Source organism: Phaethon aethereus (genome assembly GCF_964289735.1).
Source record: "Phaethon aethereus genome assembly, chromosome: Z".
Taxonomy (NCBI): Eukaryota; Metazoa; Chordata; class Aves; order Phaethontiformes; family Phaethontidae; genus Phaethon; species Phaethon aethereus.
In genome coordinates, this window is record NC_138577.1 from 29165772 (window position 1) to 29187081 (window position 21310).

Sequence of the window (21310 nt, forward strand, 5' to 3'; positions counted from 1 at the left end):
AGTTCAACATGGATGCTTTCTTATATTTTACAGCACAGAAACAAAACAACATAAAATTCTTAAATATGTTAGTACTGGGATTTTGCTTTTCTGATTGTACAAAATGAACAGCTTATAAAACTGTGATGAATGTTAACTATGTAACTATACTGCAAAGTTCAAAAGATGCTTAAATAGTAGCCTGGCTAACAGAGACAATCTATAATTCAGTATTTACATGTACAAACCTAGCACTGTAAAGATTTCCATAGAGGATTGAGGGCTCTTACACACTGTCACTTCAAAGTGGATAAAAAAATCCCTTCATGTTGCTTTCACAGTAACAATCCATCCATCAGGCTTCTGAGAAGACAGTCTTCCTAGTACTGTTTCTCCTCGTTTGGCCATCAAAAATGAAGCCGTCATTCAATAGAGAAAACAACAGACAGGGCCAATCCATCTGCTTAGTGTTCCTGAAAACACCAGAATCCTCTTGGTTTCCTACCAATGCCATTCTCAATCATATGAGCACCAACAGCACCAATTTATTTTTCTTTAACTTTCCACAGTGAGGGTGTGGCAGGATTTTCGTGGCTTATGGAACCAAATGGGGAAAAATCATTGAGAGGTCTGCCTTCCTTATGAACAAATTATTTCATTTCCTGACAGAAAGCTTTTTTAAAAACAAACAAACAAAACCCCACACAACAAAACCACTCCTTTTAAAGTCAACATTATCCTTTGTTTTCCCCTGTGTAATATAATCTATGTACTGTTTTGCAAATTTATGTTCTTGCAAAACTGTTCCAAAGTGGCATTACAGTTTTTCCTCAGCAGAATGGAAAGTATATTTTAATGAGGAAAACAAAAATAAGACGTAGCCAGCGAAATACCCTAGTGCCAAAGATTCCAAAACAATGCAAAAAATAGAAAAGGCATAGCAATAACCTGTGAAAATACAAATACATTTGAATAACACAATGTTCCAGGAAAATTAGGATTAGTACTTACTACATGAATATATAGAGTCCTACCAGTCCTAAAATTAGTAATACAACTCCTAAATTCTTACAGTTGGAATTACTATCTAGGAAATGAAAAAGTTGTTAGTAGAACTAGATTCAAAGATTTCAAAATCCTTCTTCACTTATAACTTTTCAAATATCTAAGCAAAACTAGTAAGTGTAAAATAGTTTCAGATAAATCAATTTGAGAAAATGCATTAATTTGATTAAGAAAATAATTATCCATTGTGTCTATTATTAGACAATGCTGTATCATTAACTGCTGCTATGAAATACAGGATGCCTCATCGCTGATCTTGGGTTTAACTGAGTAGCAATAACTCCTAATCTGAAAGGATTTTTTAAAGCCTTCATGCTTATTTAACCTGTCTGAAGTTCATGGGATTTTCTCCTATGCAGGTGACACTTCTAAAAAAATACTGGTGAAGATTTCATACAATGATTCTGCATTACTAAGTGCTGTAAAAAAAATTTAATTGCATATGATCAGTTCATATTTCTAATTCTGTTTACAGTATTTGTATAGTTACACTGGCTCATAGCTTGAAATTAGCAAGACATAACGTTAAATATAAAGGTAAAATTTATCATTAATATAATTTTGTTATATTTCAAAGTGGTGGTTCAAAAGGGATTCTTTATAAAACCTATCTATTTCCTGCTTGCTTTTGTTCCAATAAAAAATTTCCAAGGAACTATATGGTAAAGCAATCCATTCTGCAAATCAAAACAAAATATACACAAAAACAACTGCAACCCCTTCAAAAACTTAACTAGAGTGTAAAAAGCAAACCAGACTGGTTGTATGTGATGCTTTAGAGCATTAATCTGCCACGTAACTATGACTATTTGCTTCAATACCTAAGGCTTGTCACACAGCTCTCACTAGCCTCAGAGCAGTCATCTGCAACACCATCTACCGGATCAGCACAAATTTCCCATCTCTTGCTGGCTGACTCGGCAATAGCTACAGTATTATAAAAGGCACCGAGTGGCAAAAATAACTGAGCTAAAACCTGTGCAGAGCTCACCTGAAAAAGCATATGACACCACACAGACCTTGCCAAACTGTCAGGTAGCGGGTTTTGTTTTCAAAAAGGAAACCACCTTCTCCCAGGCCCGTCACTGCAGCCCCTCAAGCCCCATGCGAAAGGCTGAGGGCACAACCCTCCGGCGTGACCTGGGCTGGGCCGGCCCGCAGCCCTCTGGAAGCTGGCAGGGGGAAAGCCCGGTTTCTCCCCGCAGCCGCAGAGGCCCCGCGGGTTGGCGGGCGAGCCGGCGAGCCCGGCGCGGCGCGCAGTAGCCGGCCTTCCGCGGCCCACCCCGCGCGCCCGCGCCCTCTGACGGTAAGAAGGTACCGGGACAGCGGCTCTGACCTCCCCAGCCCGCCACCCAGGGCGGCGGGTAAGGCGGGCCAGCCGCCGCTCCCCAGGGGCAGAGATGGCGACGGTGCTCTCCCCCACGCTGCCGTTATCCGGACGATCTCCGAGAAGCCGCTCGGGGCCCGGAGGCGCGGGGCGACCCGTCCCCTGGCCAAGGAGGACCTGTGTCGCAAAGCCGGGCTGCCCGCACCGCGCCTGACCGAAAAGCGGCCCATTCTCCGACCCTCCTCCGCCCCGCCGAACCCCGCTCACCGCCCCGGCGCTGCACCGCCGCAGACGGACAACACCCTCCTCCTTCCAGCCGCGCCGCGGACTGAGCCGGCCGCTCTCCTCCGAGCAAGGACACCTGGGGCGTAACACCGCAACCGCCGCCATCGCACGATCGCGCAGCCAATGGCGAGGGCCCGGCACGCCCAGCCCGCGGCGCGTCACTCGCTGCGTCGCCCAGGCAACCACCCGGCGAACGCCGTAGAGCTCCAGACGCGATCAGGAGCGGGGAACACGCCATCTCGCCATGGGCTGCCCGCCAATGGGCCACCGCGCTCCCCTCGTCGTATTTTCTGATTGGGCAGCAGGATGCGGCTTATTTGCATATGCTGATCGACCGACCGGCCCGCCGCGCCCCCGGCGCCGAGAGTGGTGCCGGCAGCCCCGAGCCGCGCAGCCGGCGCGGGCGGGCCCCACGCCCCGCTGCCCACGGGCGCTCCAGCCGCGCGCTGCCCACCCTCCTGTCGGCAGGATGTGCCGGGCCCTTGCGGGCAAGGCGAGCAGGCAGCGCGGCTCGGGTAAGCTCTTACTGTCGTGGTGCCTGCACGGCTCACGCTGATGCTAACGCCCACCGTCCGCCTGCTGTACCGCCTGCATGTGCTTTACCAAAGCGTTAAGGAGTAGCATGGTAATCCGCGGGTCTCCTGCGTGCGGAAATCGCTGGTGTCCCCGACATCCAAGAAAAAAAAGAAGTTATATATATTGTGTTTGTGGTTTTCACCTTTCCTTGCTCACGAATCACAGGAGGCTTCTTAGTGTCTTCGGGCCGTGAGTCTGGTGCGACATCCCATTCGTGGTGGCAACACATCGATTTTTTGCAGTTTTTGTAAGGCCATTTTGTGTTTCTGGGTCTTAGCAATTGCGGGGCAACGTGATCAAATACGAACAAAATATAATCTGCAAGGATTTTGCTGTGGATGATCTATGCTCCAGTTTTTCCAAAGATGATGCTTACATGTGCCATTTCATTTAGAAATATTTCTAGTAGCTCCGCATGGTACTGTGCTGTGAAGCATTAATGTGATTCTCAAAAAAAGGATACGCTGATGAAAAGGTTTCCTAAGAATTCCACACAAATTAGTTGCTGTCAATGATGAAATCATGGATGCCGGCTCAGTTGTTTAGCACATAAATACACTTTTCATTCTTATCTTCAATGGGGTACATATAAATCCATATAAAAACTCACTACTGTGTATCCATCTTCACTGCTTTCTTAACACTCACTTTTTCTTGAACATCTCACTTTTATTACCTGAAAAGAGTAATGTATTACCAGCATGATTTCTGGAGTCATTTGATCATACACATAGCAATTGCTCCAATTGCATAAGAGTATGACTAAGGCAAAGCAAAATAGCAATTTGTACAGTGTTGCAACAATTATGTAGAACTGATACAAAATTTAAGATGACCTTTAGTATCTTGCTCTGTTTTCCACACTTTTTCCACAGGAGTGGGTGATGAATATGATTTGATGAGTAGTAAGAACGCTAATTTTATCAATTTCACTAGGAGCAGGAGTCACTATGATGATTTGGAATTTGCAGTCCGTGCAAGTATATGACGTAACGCTTTCTGGCATCAACAGTTTCTGTATCTGCAGCTCTCGCAGTGGCCTGCTCGCAGCCCAGCTTCACATGGGCAGAGGCCATGGTAGCAGCGCTCTCCCCACTGCTGCAGAGATAGAAAGCAAAGCTGAGGCAGAATGGGTCTGCCTGAGGTCAATGTTGATGAACAGATGATCCTCGGGTTATGTACAAGAGTGCAACTGCAAGTACTGTTCCCGCTCTTCCAACACATGAACCATTCATTGCTCTGGACAGCAGGTGAAGTTAAGATGCTCCAATGTGGCCATGATAGTACACAAATTAGGAGAAGGGCACAACTGTAGATGACGTGCAGGTCAGTATGTCAAGTGCTTTGGGGCTCTGCTGAATGATGTGCGTGACAGGGCCAGAACCAGGAGCCCAACACTAGCGAGGAAGCACAGACTCCTGCTGAATGTTGGTGGGGTCGGCACCACCAGCCCAACCAGGTCACGGCTGGTCATGCTAAGGGGGCCTTATCCCTATGGTGCTGAAGGGAGAGCTGCCTTTAACCTCGCCACTCCAACCTTACCCGCGCTCGAGGGGCTGCGCTTCTTGCTGCCGTGCTCGCCTCACCCTCTCTGCCTCTCCCTGACCCGCGCCCCGGCTGGCCGGTGCCACCCGAGGAGGGCCGAGGCGCCGCGCGACTGACGCCTCCAGAAGATGGCCGACACCGCCGCTGCTGAGGGGAGTCGCGCGGCACGCTGGGGGGAGGGGCTGCCGCCGGCGGCGCCCCGGGGGAGCGCGGGGGAGCGCAGCGGAGCGGCGGCGCCATGGAGGAGCGGGGCGGCGGCGACGGGGACAGCGATAGCGACGAGACGGTCGTGGAGGGCTCTGTGGCTGAGAGTGATGTGGAGGAAGAGGAGTTCCGTAGAAGGAGGTGGTAAACGCGGCGTTGCTCTGGGCTGCGCGTACCTGTGCGAGCGCGGCGGCAGGTGTGGCGCCGGGAGAAGCGAGGGGCCCGCGGCGCCGGGCCCGAGGGGGCCGCGCCGGGCCGCCCTGAGGCGAGGTGGGCCGCTGCCCCCGGCCTATCCAGCGCCGGGTTCGATTGCAGGGAAACACCAGCCACACACAGGATCCATCCCCTCCTGCATCTGACATCCCAGAGCGCCGAACAGCTCTTCTCGATTATTGAATAAATGTGTATTTTTAGTTTTATTTTGTTCTGGTTTTTTCCTCTGTTCAGACCAGTTTTGTATGCTCTTAAGACTCATTAGTTCTCAGCTCTGCAAACGGCCCCATGTATTTTACACACACCATGTCACCTCCAACTTTGTGCCTCCGTACCCTCCTAAATAACATTTCAGTCGGTGGAAGTGAAAAGTACCAGAACCCAACTTGGAGAAAATAAAGAAAAGACTATTAAATACAGTTGCTGCTGAGGTTATTTCCCCACAACTTTAGCTTGATACCATCTTCATGACATTAGCTCTTGCATCATTTAAGAGATGGCAAAGAACTGAAACTACCAGGCAGCTGCAGTTCTTTGTACCGGCTTTGTGGCCCGATATTGCTTGGAAATACATAAAGCGGTGATGTACCTCCTTACCTAAGGTTTTCTATGCAGAGTATCAGGTATATCCTCACAGTTTGGGTGTCCTTTGCTGTTGGTGCTAGTGTTGGAGGTGCGCTTGCCCAGTGTGCGTTCAGCAGCATCCCGACAGCAGAGGCAAAGATAGCTGCCCTCAGCTGCCCTCAGCTGCCCTTTGCATTTATCAGACTGAAAAGCAGAGCATACAACTGTTTAACGGCCGCCTTTTTTTTTTTTTTTAATTTTGCAAAGGTTGTCTTTTCTTAATACGGATGTGGCTTTAGCAACTGAAGTTAGAATTAATGAAGGTAGGACAGATTCTTTTTTCAGTCTCTGTTGGTTTTTTGTATAAGCTGTTGCTGTGGATGTTGCCTGAGTCCATGTTATTTAAACTTAAGTGTTGTGTGAAGTTCATTCTTATGAACTGTATGTGCTGTCTTATTATATCCATAGTTTTAGCTTGTATTGTAGAAAAATATTCAGCACATTTTTAATATTTGAAAAATACGTTTGCTGTTGATTTCTCCATTCTTCCTATGTACTGTAACTGAAAATGCCTGGCTTGGGAAGTGTTTGAATATATATAGGGATATCCTTCTTATTTAGATATGTGTATTGTGTTTGAGCAGCATAAAATAAATGGAATCTAAACACATAATAGTCATATAAATGGAATCTATACATATAATAGCAGTTACTAACTGTAGTTGCATATAATATTTAAAAAAACTTTTAATATTAATATATACATTCTATTTAAATTTAACATACAAAATTTGGATGTTTAAGTGCATTATTTAAGTCTATTATTAAATTACTTCAAGCATAAATGCATGCATGCTTATTTAAAGCCTTAAAATCTCTAATAACTCCCTTAGAGCAGGTTGCATGAGCAAGCATGTTGTTGTTACATGATAGTTTTGCTAGTACCTCTTTTGCACATTTATATAATCCATTTGACTTGCATCCTGTATGTTTTATTCCAGCTATACAGAGACTGCCTATTCTTTAAGTGACATAAGGTGTTCTTAGGGTTCTTCCAGATATTTTATTGGTTTTTTTGGTCTTTTTGCTGATTTGAAGACCTGAGTTGACTATCGTTTTTTATCAATCTACTCTGAGTTACTATAAATCATATTTACAGCCCATTGAAATCTGCAGAAACTTTTCCTGCGTCTGTCATTTCCTGATGTTGAACCTGTCATAGTTGCTCAATAGTTTTGTCTGAGGAAAGAAGCATTATCCCATTTTGAACTTATTGGTGGTTATTCACCGGAATTAAAACCTGTCAACGTTAAACATGCATGGTTTAAGGCATGTTTATTTGACTCGTTCAGTTTATGGAGTGAGGATAATATGGGTGGGGTCTTTTTTTCTCTGTAATAGATTATGATATTTTTAGCATTCTACCTGTGGCATTTTATGTTCAGTAAGATGGAATAAGCATTTAATTATTCAGGTGTTTGTGCATACTTACATAGTGGCAATTTGGTGGTGAGATAACATGACATAAAGATTAATTTCATAGGTATTTTATTAATGTCAGTAACAACATTTTAGTTTTGAAACCTAAGAGTCTAACCTTAAGGATTTCTTTTTTTTTTTTTTCCAGAGAGAAGTTTTTCCTTTGCATAGTTATTAGAAAAAGTATTCCATATAGGAGTACAAATGTTTGCAGTCAAATGAATCAGGCAGCTTACCAAAACTGCAGTTGTTAGTTTAAGAAGAAAGAGTTTTTCTCCAATACAAACTTGGGGAGGGTTCCAGAAGTCTAAGTGGAATAGATTTCCCTCCCAGATGGTTTTATTAATTTCTGACCTCTCCTATATTGTGATTTCAAAATCTAGTCAGATAGACTGTTTAGCCTATTAAGTCCATTGCATATCAGAAGCTTTGATAGATATACCTCAGTTACTGAGTTATGTAGAAACTTATGGAGTTATGGAAAGTTATGTAGAAATTAAGGCAATCAAAAATTTAATTACTGTATTTTTCTTCTTTTTTCCTAGAAGCTCCCTCTTTAGAAATCAATTTTATACAGGAATTTTATGATCACATGTATAATCAGAAGGAAAAACAGATAAATCCAGTAGGTATAGAATTGATACGTTTCCTCCTACATGTATCTATTAATGATTAATAAACTCACTGGACATCTCATTCTTTCTGTCCAAAAGAGCCTGGTGACTTGGAGCTGAAATGAATTTTATGGCAAGGCAGTTGTCATGTGTGTAGCACATTCTCTCCAGGAATGTATCGAAGTCTCTTCCCTGGTACTTCATGAGGGTATAACCTCTCAAATTTGAGGAGCAAGCCCATGACAAAGATGAAGAAGTCATGGAGCACAAATTTTAGTATGTTCCCTTCAAGACCTGAAAGATAACCATCTGGGTTAACCATGCCAGAAGTACACCCTTGGCTACTCATTATGAGATTAGCTGTGATCCAGTGATTGGACAATTGTTTCTTTAAAAAAGAAAAAGATCATAATCTGAAATGCAGAATAAAGTGACTGCTTGTGTGGTGATGAGGTAATTATTCTACTCTATGGATAATTCTGCATTCCCTAATCTACTAATTAGCCTACTTTTTAATATATTTGGCACAGTTGGTAGCTAGCCCATAAACTACAGTTCAGTTGAGCAACTGGCTTTCCACCTGCATATGACATGCACATGAAATAATAAACATACAAGTTTCTACTCTTTACCTGAGATTTGTTTAAAACCTGTGACTGTTACACTGTCTTTAGTGCTGTGGATTCACCAGTCCAAAGATCACTATCTATGTATCTATTCCAGTATAAGAGTTTTTTTTTAAAGAACTAAACTGCTTCCTAGATGACAAAAACTACATTGAAAAAAGACACTCCTACTGAAGTGAATGTTTTTACAGTGCATTACAGAATTGCAGATAAATTTGGCTCAACTGACAATCTGGGAAACGGTGAACAATCAGAAAGATGCTGTTATTTCAAAGGCTTTTCTCCATAAGTTTATTTTGCTGCTTGTATGTCCCAGGGTTGTCTTGACTAAAGATTATCGCAGTTTTCTAAGGACAGAGGGAATGAGGGAAGTGCCCAATTACTCTCTCCCTTTCTCTTCTGGGAGCTGAACTGACTATCTGCTGCCTAACCTAAGTCTTTGGCTTTATGACTCTCACCAGAATAGCCATTCTGCAGACTCAGTAAGGGATTCTTCCAAGTCAAACGACAAATCCCCTCCACAAAAAAAAAGTCGTAAAAGCAAAGAAACCTAGTACTTTCCATCCAATAGTTTGGGTAACTCTCACTATTATTTTTTTCGTAAGACCTATATAGCATGCTACTGGGAGCTTGGTCATGCACAGCATGGGGACAATATAAAATAGATCTTTACTGAATACTGTAAGGAACAGTATTGGTCTGTCCAATATACCAAGTATCCTTGATACTTGCATGTGTAGACTGAACCAGTGTGGCTCTTCAGCCACGCAGAGCCAACATGGAATGTGCTGACATAGAAGCTTTCCTTCTACTGTGTCCATAGAAATGATCATATGTGAGTACAGCATCTTGATGTGATGTGATATGAGGGTTGTGCAGCCTGGAGTGGCTGTGAATTTTTCAGCAAATTTAACATCTGTTCCAGTTGTTCCAAAGAGTTTTGGCTTTCTTTGTACTTTGGGTGGACTGAGAGGGGCTTGGGATACGCAGCCCTATCTTTGATTCTACCGTGTAAGAGAATGTAAGACTTCTCTTCCACCAGGGATGCAGCAGACATGCAGACAGATTTTGCAGTATTCAGGTTCTTTCCAACTGACAAGTCGTTTCCATTATCTCTTAAGACCCTCTTCCATGGCTTATTCAGGCAGGCCTCATGATTGTAAGTTTGTGCTTTCACCTTTTTCAGGCTTTTTTTTCTTGCCCAGTTTGGTGAAGTGTAGCTAAAGTTATTAGGTGACATTTACAGCTTTTAAGCATTAGTCTTTTTTTGGAACACATCCAGAGTCACATCATATAGTTGGGTGTATAAATAAGTGCTCAAATGAGAAAAATCAGTTGAATTTTGCAGGAATTTAGCAAAGTCAATAACTTTCTGCCAGCTATCCCTTTGCTGTATTTTGGAATTACATCAGTCAGTAATTGTTGGACAAACAATCTGTTCTGTTCCAGGGAGCCTTTTAGCAGTCATTCCTACTGGGCAATCTCTACCTGTTGCTCTTCAGGTTATTGCTAAAATGGTTGTTCTTACTGTGTTGCTAATACCTTGTGCAAGCCAATAAATCATCCCTTGGTGTCCACACCATGATGCTCATTCCCAGAGTTTTCCTAGTGCTGTGAATGTTCTCTGCCATATGCCAATAACCTGTTTAACATTGCAGCCTGCATGCTTATAGTCCAGTAGTAATATTGGACTGGAAGAGAACCGTTCTGCAGTTCACTTCCCTACCTTAATCATTCCTAGGTTGCTTTGGACTTCACATAAAGGCTCCTTTTTCCATACTAGAGGACATCTCTCCTTTAAGTACAGTCAGAGGCACAAAAAGTGGATCCAAGCTCCTTTTACTAACGAGTTTGATTTTGACTTTTGCTCTGACAGTAGCACTGTCCTTATCCACATCTCCTTTACTGTGTCTGCATGTGGCAGCCCTCCTAGAGCTTGCTGATGTGCAGGTCTTGTCAGCTGCATTCCTTAATTCTGCCTTTTCCATGGATATTGAGACTTGTATACTGAACACCACAGTCTCTGGAGCAGCACCCTATCTTATTTAATTACAAAAGGGAATTGCTATAAAAAAAGATTAAAACTGGGAGTTGAAATAAACATACCTGTGTTTTGGTCTTTTGATGTGTACACCACCTGAAGTTTAAAGCAATGATAGGTATGTTTTTCTTCTGGGTGAGTGTTGTCTTTCATAGTCTTGATTTATTTTTCAACAATTTTTCTCAAATAGCACAAGTGAAAAAAAAATTTATGTGGAATGGCTTTTGTATCTTATTAGTAATGTATGTAAAGATCAGATATAAAAATTCCATTTCCCAACTCAATTACAGAAGGAAGAAGATAAACATGGTAAAGGTGAGAAAATAAATAAGGACGTACTTTGTTTACTAATTTGTTAATTACCTTTTTGCCATTCAGATAACTCAAGAGGCATATGCATCTGACCAGTCCCAGTCTCTACTGCAGTGAGTATAATATATCGCACGGGAATTCCAGTCAGGCATGCTGTGATTAAACAGTTGCATTATACCACCATTTGAACATGCAAACATTTTATTCTCAGTGTTCTGTTGCGAAGCAGTTTTCGTGCTTGTTTAGTTAAGGATCTATATTTATGTCTGAGCTAATTCTACATCCAATATGGGTCAAACTGTACTTATGTTTGTTTTTATTGATGATATTACCTTTAATGGTATAAGGGCATAAGTTACAGGAATGACAGTAAACTACTCAGGGATAATATTAGACCTTTTGTTCTTAGAAAGTATGGAAGAATTTCAGTAGAAGACGGATTTATAATAGAAAAACCGAAAGAAGTAATAAAAAAGAGGAAGGGCCATTTTTCACTTACAGAATGAATGTGCAAACATAGTTACCTCCACTTAGGAAATCTGGAAGTTTTAGTTACTGCATGTCCTTGTAAAGAGAAGTATGGCTCTAAAATAAATGCAGTTGTTTCCCCAAATAATTTTAAGTACAAAACTGCATAAATAAACCCGAAGTACTGCAGAAATTTTCTTAAGATGAGCAGATTACAATTCTTTCTGAATGAGAACTTTTTACTGTATTATTTAATTCTAGGGTTTGGATGAACTGTCCATCACTTACTGAAAATAATTCCAAGCCAGTTTTTTCACTAAATGCTGCAGTAGGGGGTCAGCAAAATAATTTTCTAGGTATGTTGTATTTTGTAAGAAACTGATAGTTACTGTAGCTATGGCAAAATCATTTGAGAAGCTGAAGATGAGTATCCACGTAGGTTTATTTATGAACTGACTATATGTGGCCTTTAAAACAGTTGTTTAGTTTTCATAGTTGTTTTGCACTACAAGTTTTTTTTTTTTAAGTATTCTGTTAGGATGTTTGAAGAAATAATTTTTCCCAGTGGTATATTTCCAGTTTAAAATTATTTCAGTGCTGTGGAATTTTCTGGCAAAAGTTACAGGCCACATAGCACTCAGGTGCCATATGGATGTGCAAGGTAAGCATGGATGTAACAGTCATTGAGGGTTCCTATATGCTTCTTACTAACATATCCAGGAATCAAAGACATCTGTAAGAAAGGAGAAACAAAAGTGCTACTGGTCATTCCCCAGATCTGTCTGTCACCTACTGCTACTTCAGTTGTACTTCTGATCCTCTGTGCTCCCAGCAGTGTGGGACTGCCCCATCTGTTTTGCTGTCTCTGTGTGTGAGATAATTTTTGGTAATCCAATAGAAAAACATTTACTTTATTTCTCATTAGGAAATTCCCAGGGAGTCATATGAATGTTAAAACACGGTGGTGGGAACAAGGCAGATGTGACCAGCCCTTTTCAGAGGCAGTAAATTATTGGATTGTTTTATCTGTATTATTTAATTGCATAGTAATTACAGAGGGCAGGGGAGAGGTCTCATTGTGTGGAATGGGTGGCAGTTCCATCTGTTGATACTCTTTGGAAATACAGGCCTCTAAACCACAGTGAAGAAATGTGACAAAATATCTCTAACAATGTCTGACTAGAAACCTTATTGTCACTTCCACTTAGGGAACATGACTATAGCAATTTTTAAGAATGTTTGAAACTTTAGCTTTAGTCGGGAAGTGAGGCCGTTTTATTAGAGATGATGATAACTTTCAGAAGTGGAATTAAGTGATAGAACAACTGAAATATTTGTTTCCTCTCCTAAATTTAGATACCAAATTGGATGGATTTCAGAAAGATTCAGAAGAAAAGGTTAGTGTATTTTTACAACTGAGTGTTTATAAAATACAATTTAATTTAATTAGCATTAGAGAATATTTCACTGAAAAATACTTGGTTCTTTCATTTTAAAAAGGAGACACATAGCTGTTGAAACTGACATGGAGCGCATTAGGTGAAAACAACTTAAGAGATAACCTTTGTTTTCTGCTTTTGGGGTTATTTTTGCAGTTATTAAGCTTGCAGGGTAGAAGGGTAGAAGCATAGCAGTAACGGTGAAGTAGGAACGACATCACCATGACAGAGAATCTACAAGGGCTGTTACTTAAGCTAAAGTAAGGAAGACTTTTAGTAGCTTAAAACATGTTTCCCACCAATGAAAATTATGGGAGAGGCATTAGGAAGGTCTTGGAGGAGGAAAAGAGTATCTGTAACTGTCCTTCTCTTTGGGACTAATGACGGACTCGTGGCCAAAAATAGGTAGCACCAGTCTCTTTGATGCATCTCTTTGACAATCCTAGAGCTGCTCATGAGAGACAGGTTTCATTCCTGATGAGGTAAAAGTGAGGGAGTAGCTTTGGAGCTACCTTTCCCCCCATTTGTCAGATCCTTTCTCAGCAATACTGAATCAGGGATAATTCCACTCCAGTGTGAGCCTATCTACTTGGGCGCTGCAAGGTACTGCCTGTTTTCTTTGCCATGTGTTTCTGTTGCTTCCTTTGGGCCAACACTGGTGCTTGTTTGACCTCCAGCATCCAGCAGGTTTTGGGGAGCAACTGTCAGATGCTGTTCAATTTTTTTTAGTTGGCTTAGTTTTCAGCCATGTTACCTTTTCAGTCCAGCTCCCCAAAAGATTAGATAAGTGCCAGTGCAGCAGAAGACAGGATGTGGAAATGCACAGCTGAAGGCAAGTGGAAGGATGAGGACTGTACCAACACTAATTTAGATAAGCTTAGTGCAAGCTGAATGTTACATGTGTAGCTCACAAATAATAACTGATTATTTTAGTAATAACCTGCTTACAAACACTGCTTTTGCACGTAAGAGAAAGCAAGACTTGGAGGGAAGAAGGAATTCCCTGATAGCTTCTAGAAAACATGGTAGCTGAAGTTCAACAATATATCCATATGAACCATCCAACCCAGAAATACCTTGAGCAAGGGTTGAAGGTTCTGCAACCACTGACATAAACATCCAGGGTCAAATGTTCCCCTGATTGCTCTCTATTTCACCTCTCCCCTTTTTCCTTCTAGCACTCCCTTCATTCTTGGTTTGCAGTTGGTGTAAGTCCAAGCAGCAGTGAAGGACTTGAGCAAATTTCTCTCCAGTTAGCAGAGGGAGTGCTGGCAGCATTTCATGAAGGGCTTCTTGGCCTTTGCCTCTGTATCATCGGTCTGTATGCTATCATCTGCAGCCATGATGTTATCTGTGACTGCCCTGCTACCTCTGCATTGTTATCTCCTTCTTTTGCCCCTCTGAGGTCCAGTGCCCTCTTTGTGCTTTTTGATTTTCAGTCTCAGTTCATCCCTGACAGGTTCATTGCTTTCAGGTCTATGTATGCTGGACAAAGAAACTGTCATTGAAATTTGCTCTGCTGCTGTTTCTGCAGCAAAAAGTAACTGCTATTACCAACTTCTATTGCAATGTCATGGACAGTTTTGAGGATTTCTGCAGCACTAGTGACTTCAGCTGCATGGGTCCTAGAGAAACGAGAGGATCTTACTGGAGTACATGTAATGCTTGCTGCCATCTGCAGCTTCTTAGGAAACCTCCCATTAACTTATAGAGGATACCAGTATTTCTTCTCTGGCATTCCAGTATGGCGCAATTTACAGTAATGTGCAGTGTAATTATCTGCTGAAATAACCTGCTTAATGCAGAAAGCATAGCATTATGACTGTTCCATCCAGTGCCATAGATTTGTACCTATAAATAAAAAGTTAGAATTTTGTATAAATCAAATTTCCTTTCCTTTTTTTCAGGGAGCCTGATTAAGGTTAATGTTGGGGAAAAACCAGTACTTGCTAAAATATACCGAAGACAAATTTGAGACTAGTATGGCAAATAGTTCATGTCTTGTAGCAAATATGATTGATTACATGATCAAGTATCCCTTGTCTCAGAACAAAGGAAAAAAATGAAATCCCCATGGCTATTCCTTTTTGAAAAATATAAACCTACCAATATACAACTATAATACCAATTTATTAAATTAAACATTCTCATTGTACAAAATTAGTTAATTAGAACAAAATCAAAATGCCTTGAAACAAAGATTACCTGTGATTAATAGCCTCTGGAGAATACGCAGATTAAGTGCATTGAGAATATCTCCAAAGAAGGTATTTTATGAGCCTGGAGTAAGAAGGTTGGAAATAATCACTGCAGTGGATTATACTTTTTGAAATTGGTTTATGTTGGCACTGGCATAATCTCTGCATAGAAGTCCTGACACCACAAAATGAGGCTCGTTGGGTTTTCCTGATTTTGATGACTTAACAGCTCTGATTTTTGTTGTAGTTAATCTGTCAATAGTGGGACCAATACTGTTTAACATCTTCATTGATGGCCTGGAAAATGGAACAGAATGCACCCTCAGCAAGCTCAGAGATGGTGCTGGGAGGAGTGGCTGATACAGTAGGTAGTTGCATTGCCATTCAGAGGGACCTGGACAGGTTGGAGAACTGGGCAGAGAGGAATCTCATGAAGTTCAACGAGGCGAAATATATCTGGGAAGGAATAACCTCAGGGACCAGTACATGCTGGGGACTAACTGGTTGGAAAGTAGCTCTGCAGAGAAGGACCTGGGCATCCCAGTGGACAATAAGCTGGCCATGAGACAGTGACACACCCTTGTGGCAAAGAAGGCAAACAGTATCCAGGGTCCAGAGGAGGGCCACAGAAATGATCAGAGGGATGGAACACCTTTCGTATGAGGACAGGCTGAGAGAGTTGGGCCTATTCAGCCTGGAGAAGACTCTGAGGACACCTTATAGTGGCCTTTCAATACTTAAAGGGGGCTTCTAAGAAAGATGGGGACAGATTTTTTAGCACGGCCTGTAGCGATAGGACAAGGGGTAATGGTTTTAAACTAAAAGAGGGTAGATTTAGGCTAGATGGAAGGAAGACATTTTTCACACTGAGGGTGGTGAACCACTGGCACAGGTTTCCCAGAGAGGTAGTAGATGCCCCATCCCTGGAACTCTTCAGTGTCAGGCTGGACGGGACTCTGAGCAATCTGCTGTAGTTGAAGATGTCCCTACTCATTGCAGGGTGGTTGGACTAGATGACCTTTAATCCAATTCTGTAATTTTGTGATCTTTCATATGAGGAGAGGCTGAGAGCTAGGACTGTTCGACCTGAAAAAGAGAAGTCTTGGGGGGATCTTGGCAATGTATATGAACACCTGACAGGAAGGAATGAAGATGACAGAGCCAGACTTCTCAGTAGTGCCCACTGATAGAACAAGAGATGATGGACACAAATTAAAAAGAAATCCTGTCTGAACACAAAAAAACAGTTTTTAACTGAGGGTCATTAGACACAGGAACAGGTTGCCCACAGAGGTTGTGTCTTCTCTACCTGTGGAGATACTCAGAACCTGACTACCTGACAGGACATGATCCTGAGAAACCTGCTGCAGCTGACACTGCTTGAGCAGCAAGGTTGGACTAGATGATCTCAAAAGATCCCTTCCAACCTCAATTGTTCTGTGATTCTCAGTGCATCACTTATGTCCCAGTATACTGCAGTAATCTTCAGACCAGCATTCTCACATAAGCTGGTAGTGTTAATCCTTCTGAAGCCTTAACTCTTTTATAGTCATTCTCTTACCCATATGTATTGAAAGGCTTAACTTCTCTGCTGTTCTTTGACTCTGAGCTAGCAGATAGCAGATGACCACTTAACATTTCCACTCCACCCTTATTATTTACGGTTCTGTATTACTCAGTCCAGTTTTATCTTCTAAAATTTGAAAGCCACAGTCTGTGACACCAAATAGCCAACAATTTCTCGATAACATTTTAATTGTTCTCAAACACATGAAAAAAAATCCTTGCGTGTTAAGATTCACCAAGGTGATGATGTGAATGAGTGCCATCTGCTGGAACTAGCAGGCCAGATTTAAGCTTGTTCATGTAGTGCACGGGGAGAGGTAGACATCTAAGGCTTGGCTAAGCCTGGCTCGCTTACTGGCCTTTGGTGCAGTGAATTTATTAGCACACAGTTTTTATATTCATGGTCAAGTAAGTTCTTTTTTTCAGATCAGGCCTCTGCTTGACTTTTCTGTCCACCGGCTTCCTCTGGTGTGAGGTTCTGAATCAACTGAAGCTGGAGTTGACTGTGGCCATGCTCAGCTGTTACCCAGTGTGTGCTTACTGGGTAGGATGGGGAGACAAGAGCTTCTGGGCTGCTGCAGTAAGGTCAGCAGGATTTGTGCCGGGACTAAGGAGCACCTTGATCTGGATTTCTACTGGGAATAATTGAGACATGAGAATAGTTGGTTTTAAATCAAGGCTTTTGAAGTAGTGTGCTCGTGCTCAGTGGAAGAGATTCACAGATGCCATGAGATGGTTGGCATTCAAAACCTAAAAAGAACTGACAGCCTTTTGCCAAAGACATACCTTTTTTGCTTCGGTGTTCTTACATAGGAACCCCTTTCTTAAATGAGTTTCTTGAAGCATAGTTCTTCTGGTGGAGGACAGACCTGAACCCGCATTTACTACAATGTTGGTATTTTACTGCAGAGCCACTGGGTGAGGGGGAGTCCCGCTTCTTTGAGTGAAACTTATGTGTATTAAGACGTATTTGAGTTCTCCAACCTCATTTACAAAATGAGGGTCCACAGGAGGGAGAACTTCCTGCTTTGGTTCAATTCCCATCTGACTCAGCCTTGCTCCTTAAGCAGCTCCTCTGTTCCTTTTCAACAGAGAATTGAAGGTACAGGGACCTTAGGCACTGGGGCATTTAGTGTCTTTATGGATAAGTGGCAGCTGAGGATGGGTTTTAGGGAGGGAAAAATTTGACCTAAATCTGCAGATTTGAATTGCTTGTAGAGCAAGTCCCACAGGATTCCAAACAGAAAGGAGTGCTGAAGAAATTTAGGCACCTGTAGTTGGATGTGAATGCCAGTCACATTTAAGTGTTGGATTTCAGTTGGCGTTTGTGTTTTTAGGATCTTGCAAAATCAGTCATTTATACCTGCCTGATCCTTCTCCATTAATATAAATGTAAGTTTCACCTGCCCTTCAACAAATGCACTAAACCTTTTTAGCAAATTTGTGATATACATACACACTGTTTATACCACAGTTCTTCAAGTACAGTAAGTTATGCAAGTGGGTTTTTTCCCAATTGTTTTACAGTCTGCACAAATTAGAGAAGTGGTCTAAAAAAACCCTGTAATTCAATACAGCATAGTAAAAGGCACTTGGTAACTAAAAAAAACCAATTAGCTGCACAGAAGCAAGACAGGAAATAGCAGGCTGGGGAATAATTTTTCAACAAAGAATCAGGGATTTCTAATGGCTTACAAGCTGAACATGAGTAAATGCTGTCAGATTTCTGCCCTTTCTTTTTATTTTATGTGAGCTTTATCAAATTGTTACCAGTGGTTACAGGATTCTTGCATTGCCCAGTATTGCCACTTGCTGGCAGCAAGAGTCTAAAAATGTATTGAAAAAGATTTTCGTAATCATAGAATCACAGAATAGTTTGGGTTTGAAGGGACCTTAAAAGGTCATCTAGTCCAACCGCCCCGCAATAAACAGGAATACCTTCAACCAGATTAGGTTGCTCAGAGCCCCATCCAGCCTGATCTTGAAGCATTCCAGGGATGGGGCATCTACTACCTCTTTGGGCAACTCTTAGAAGCCCCCTATAAATACTGGAAGGCTGCAATAAGGTCTCCCCAGAGCCTTCTTTTCTGCAGGATGAACAACCCCAACTCCCTCAGCCTTTCTTCATAGGAGAGGTGTTCCATCCCACTGATGATTTTTGTGGCCCTCCTCCGCCCCAACAAGTCCCGGTCTTTCCTGTGCTGAGAGCTCCAGAGATGGACACAGGACTCCAGGTGGGGTCTCACCAGAGTGGAGTAGAGGGGCAGAATCACCTGCCTCAACCTGCTGGCCACGCTGCTTTGGATGCAGCCCAGGATACGGTTGGCCTTCTGGGTTACGAGTGCATGTTGCCTGCTCATGTCCAGCTTTTCATCCACCAATACCCTCAAGTCCTTCTCGGCAGGGCTGCTCTTGACCCCTTCATCCCCCAGCCTGTATTGGTACCAGGGTTTGCCATGGCCCAGGTGCAGGACCTTGCAGCTGGCCTTTTTGAGCCTCATGAAGTTAACATGGGCCCACATCTTGAGCTTGTCTGGGTCTGTCTGGACGGCATCTTGTCCCTCAGGCATGTCAACTGCACTACTCAGCTTGGTGTTGTCTGCAAACTTGCTGAGGGTGCACTTGATCCCACTGTCTATGTCACTGATGAAGATATTACAGTATGGCCCCCTGAGGGACATCAGTGGTCACTGATCTCCATGTGGACATCGAGCCACTGACCATTAGCCTCTGGATGTGACCATCCAACCAATTCCTCATCCACCCAACAGTCCACCCATCAAATCCTTATCTCTCCAATTTGGAGAGAAAGATGTTGTGGATTACCAGGTCAAAGGCCATACAGAAGTCAAGACAGATGACATTGGTTGCTCTTCGGTTGTCCAGTGATGTGGTCACTCCATCCTAGAAGGCCACTAGGTTGGTCAGGCAGGACTTGCCCTTGGTGAAGCCATGCTAGCTGTCTCGATTCACCTTCCTGTCCTCCATATGCCTTAGCGTGAGGATCTGTTCCCTGATCTTCACAGGCACAGAGGTGAGGCTGGCAGGTCAGTAGTTCCCAGGGTCCTTCTTGCTACCTTTTTTAAAAATGGGTGTAATGTTTCCCTTGTTCCAGTCTGCAGGGACTTTACCTGACTGCCATGACTTTTCAAATATCATGGGGAGTGGCTTGGCAACTACATCAGCCAATTCCCTCAGGAGTCTGGGTTACGTCTCATTGGGTCCCATAGACTAGTGTATGTTCAGGTTCCTCGGGTGGTCTTGAACCTGATGTTCTTTTACAGTGGGAGGGACTTTGCTCCTCCAGTCATTTTCTTGCAGCCCATCCCCTTGGGAGGTGTGGGAAGAGAGACTGCCAGTGAAGACTGAGGCAAAGAAGTCGTTAAGTACCTCAACTTGTCCATTGTTACCAGTCTGCCAGTCTTGCTCAGTAGGGCGGCACGCTTTCTTTGACCTTCCTCTTGTGCCTGACATACCTGTAGAAGCCCTTCTTATTATTCTTTGCATCCCTTGCCAAGTTCAGCTCCAGCCGCACCTTGGCCTTCCTGACCCCATCCCTACACAACTGGGCAGTGTCCCTCTACTCTTCCCAGGATACCTGTCCCTGCTTCCACTTCCTGTGCATTTCCTTCTTGCCCTTTAATTTGACCAGCAGCTTTCCACTCAGCCATGCCAGTCTCTTGCCTTCCTTTCCTTATTTCTTACACAAGGGAATCAAGAGCTCTTGTGCTCTATGGAAAGCATCCTTAAAGATCTGCCAGTTCTGTTCTGCTCCCTTGTCCCCGAGAGCAGTTTCCCAGGGGTTCCTATTGACTAACTCCTTGAAGAGCTGGAAATTTGCTTTCCTGAAATTCAGGGTCCTGACTTTACTCTTCACCTGCCCCATATCTCTCAGGACTGCAAACTCCATGAGTGCATGATCACTGCAGCCCAGGCTGCCTCCAATCATGATGTCACCAATGAGCTCACTTGCATTGGTGACCAACAGGTCCAGTATGGCATCCCCTCTGTTAGAACTGTCTGTTACCTGGCACAGGAAGTTACCCTCCATGCACTCCAGGAGTCTCCTGGATTGCCTGCAGCTCACCCTGCTACTTTTCCAGTAGATGTTGGGGTGGTTGAAGTCCCTCAGCAGGATGAGAGCCTGCGAGTGTGATGCCTCCTGTAGCTGGGTTAAGGAGGCTTCGTCCATAGACTCTCCTTGATGGGGTGGCCAGTAGTAGACATCAACCACAAGGTTCCCTTTGTTGCCTCAGTCCCTAATTCTTGCCCATAAGCTTTTGACCTGCTCATGGCTATTCTTCAGAGATGGGTCTTTGCACTCTGTCCATTTCTCGGCATAGAAGGCAACCCCCCTGCCCTTCCTTCCTCACCTGTCCCTTCTGAACAGCCTGTAGCCATTGATAGCCACGCTCCAGTTTTGGGATTCGTTCCACCAAGTTTCAGTAGTGACAACCAAGTTGTAGCTTTCTAGCAGCACAGTGGCTTCCAACTCCTCCTGTTTGCTGCCCATGCTGGGTGCATTGATGCAGAGGCACTTCAGCTGGGCTGTCGGCCATATCACTGTCTTAAGGAACACTCCTTAATTCCTTTGAGGTCTTTTGCTGGTGTTTCTCTTTTGGCCCCAATTGCCTCCAGAGCCCCTGGCTCATCTCCTTTAGAGTTCAGGTGTGCTGCAGTGTAGCCAGCATATCTCAGAGCAACTGGCTGAGGTGTGCTGCAGTGTAGCCAGCATGTCTCAGAGCAACTGGCTGAGGGCCCTCGCACCCTGTCCCTCTAACCTTGGCATGTCATCACACAGCTTGTCAC

The 21310-nt window shown here is 43.3% G+C and overlaps 1 protein-coding gene across 1 annotated transcript in view; it reads left to right on the forward strand.

The window, feature by feature from the left end:
* Positions 1-5015: 5015 nt before the first annotated feature.
* ANKRD31 (ankyrin repeat domain 31) overlaps positions 5016-21310 on the forward strand; it is a gene marked incomplete at both ends in the record, with an annotated part of 73491 nt that continues 57196 nt past the window's right edge. The window contains 3 exons of the mRNA XM_082013282.1: positions 5016-5125; positions 6026-6081; positions 7783-7862. Coding sequence (XP_081869408.1) covers positions 5016-5125; positions 6026-6081; positions 7783-7862 — 246 coding nt within the window. The remainder of the gene's footprint in view (positions 5126-6025; positions 6082-7782; positions 7863-21310) is intronic.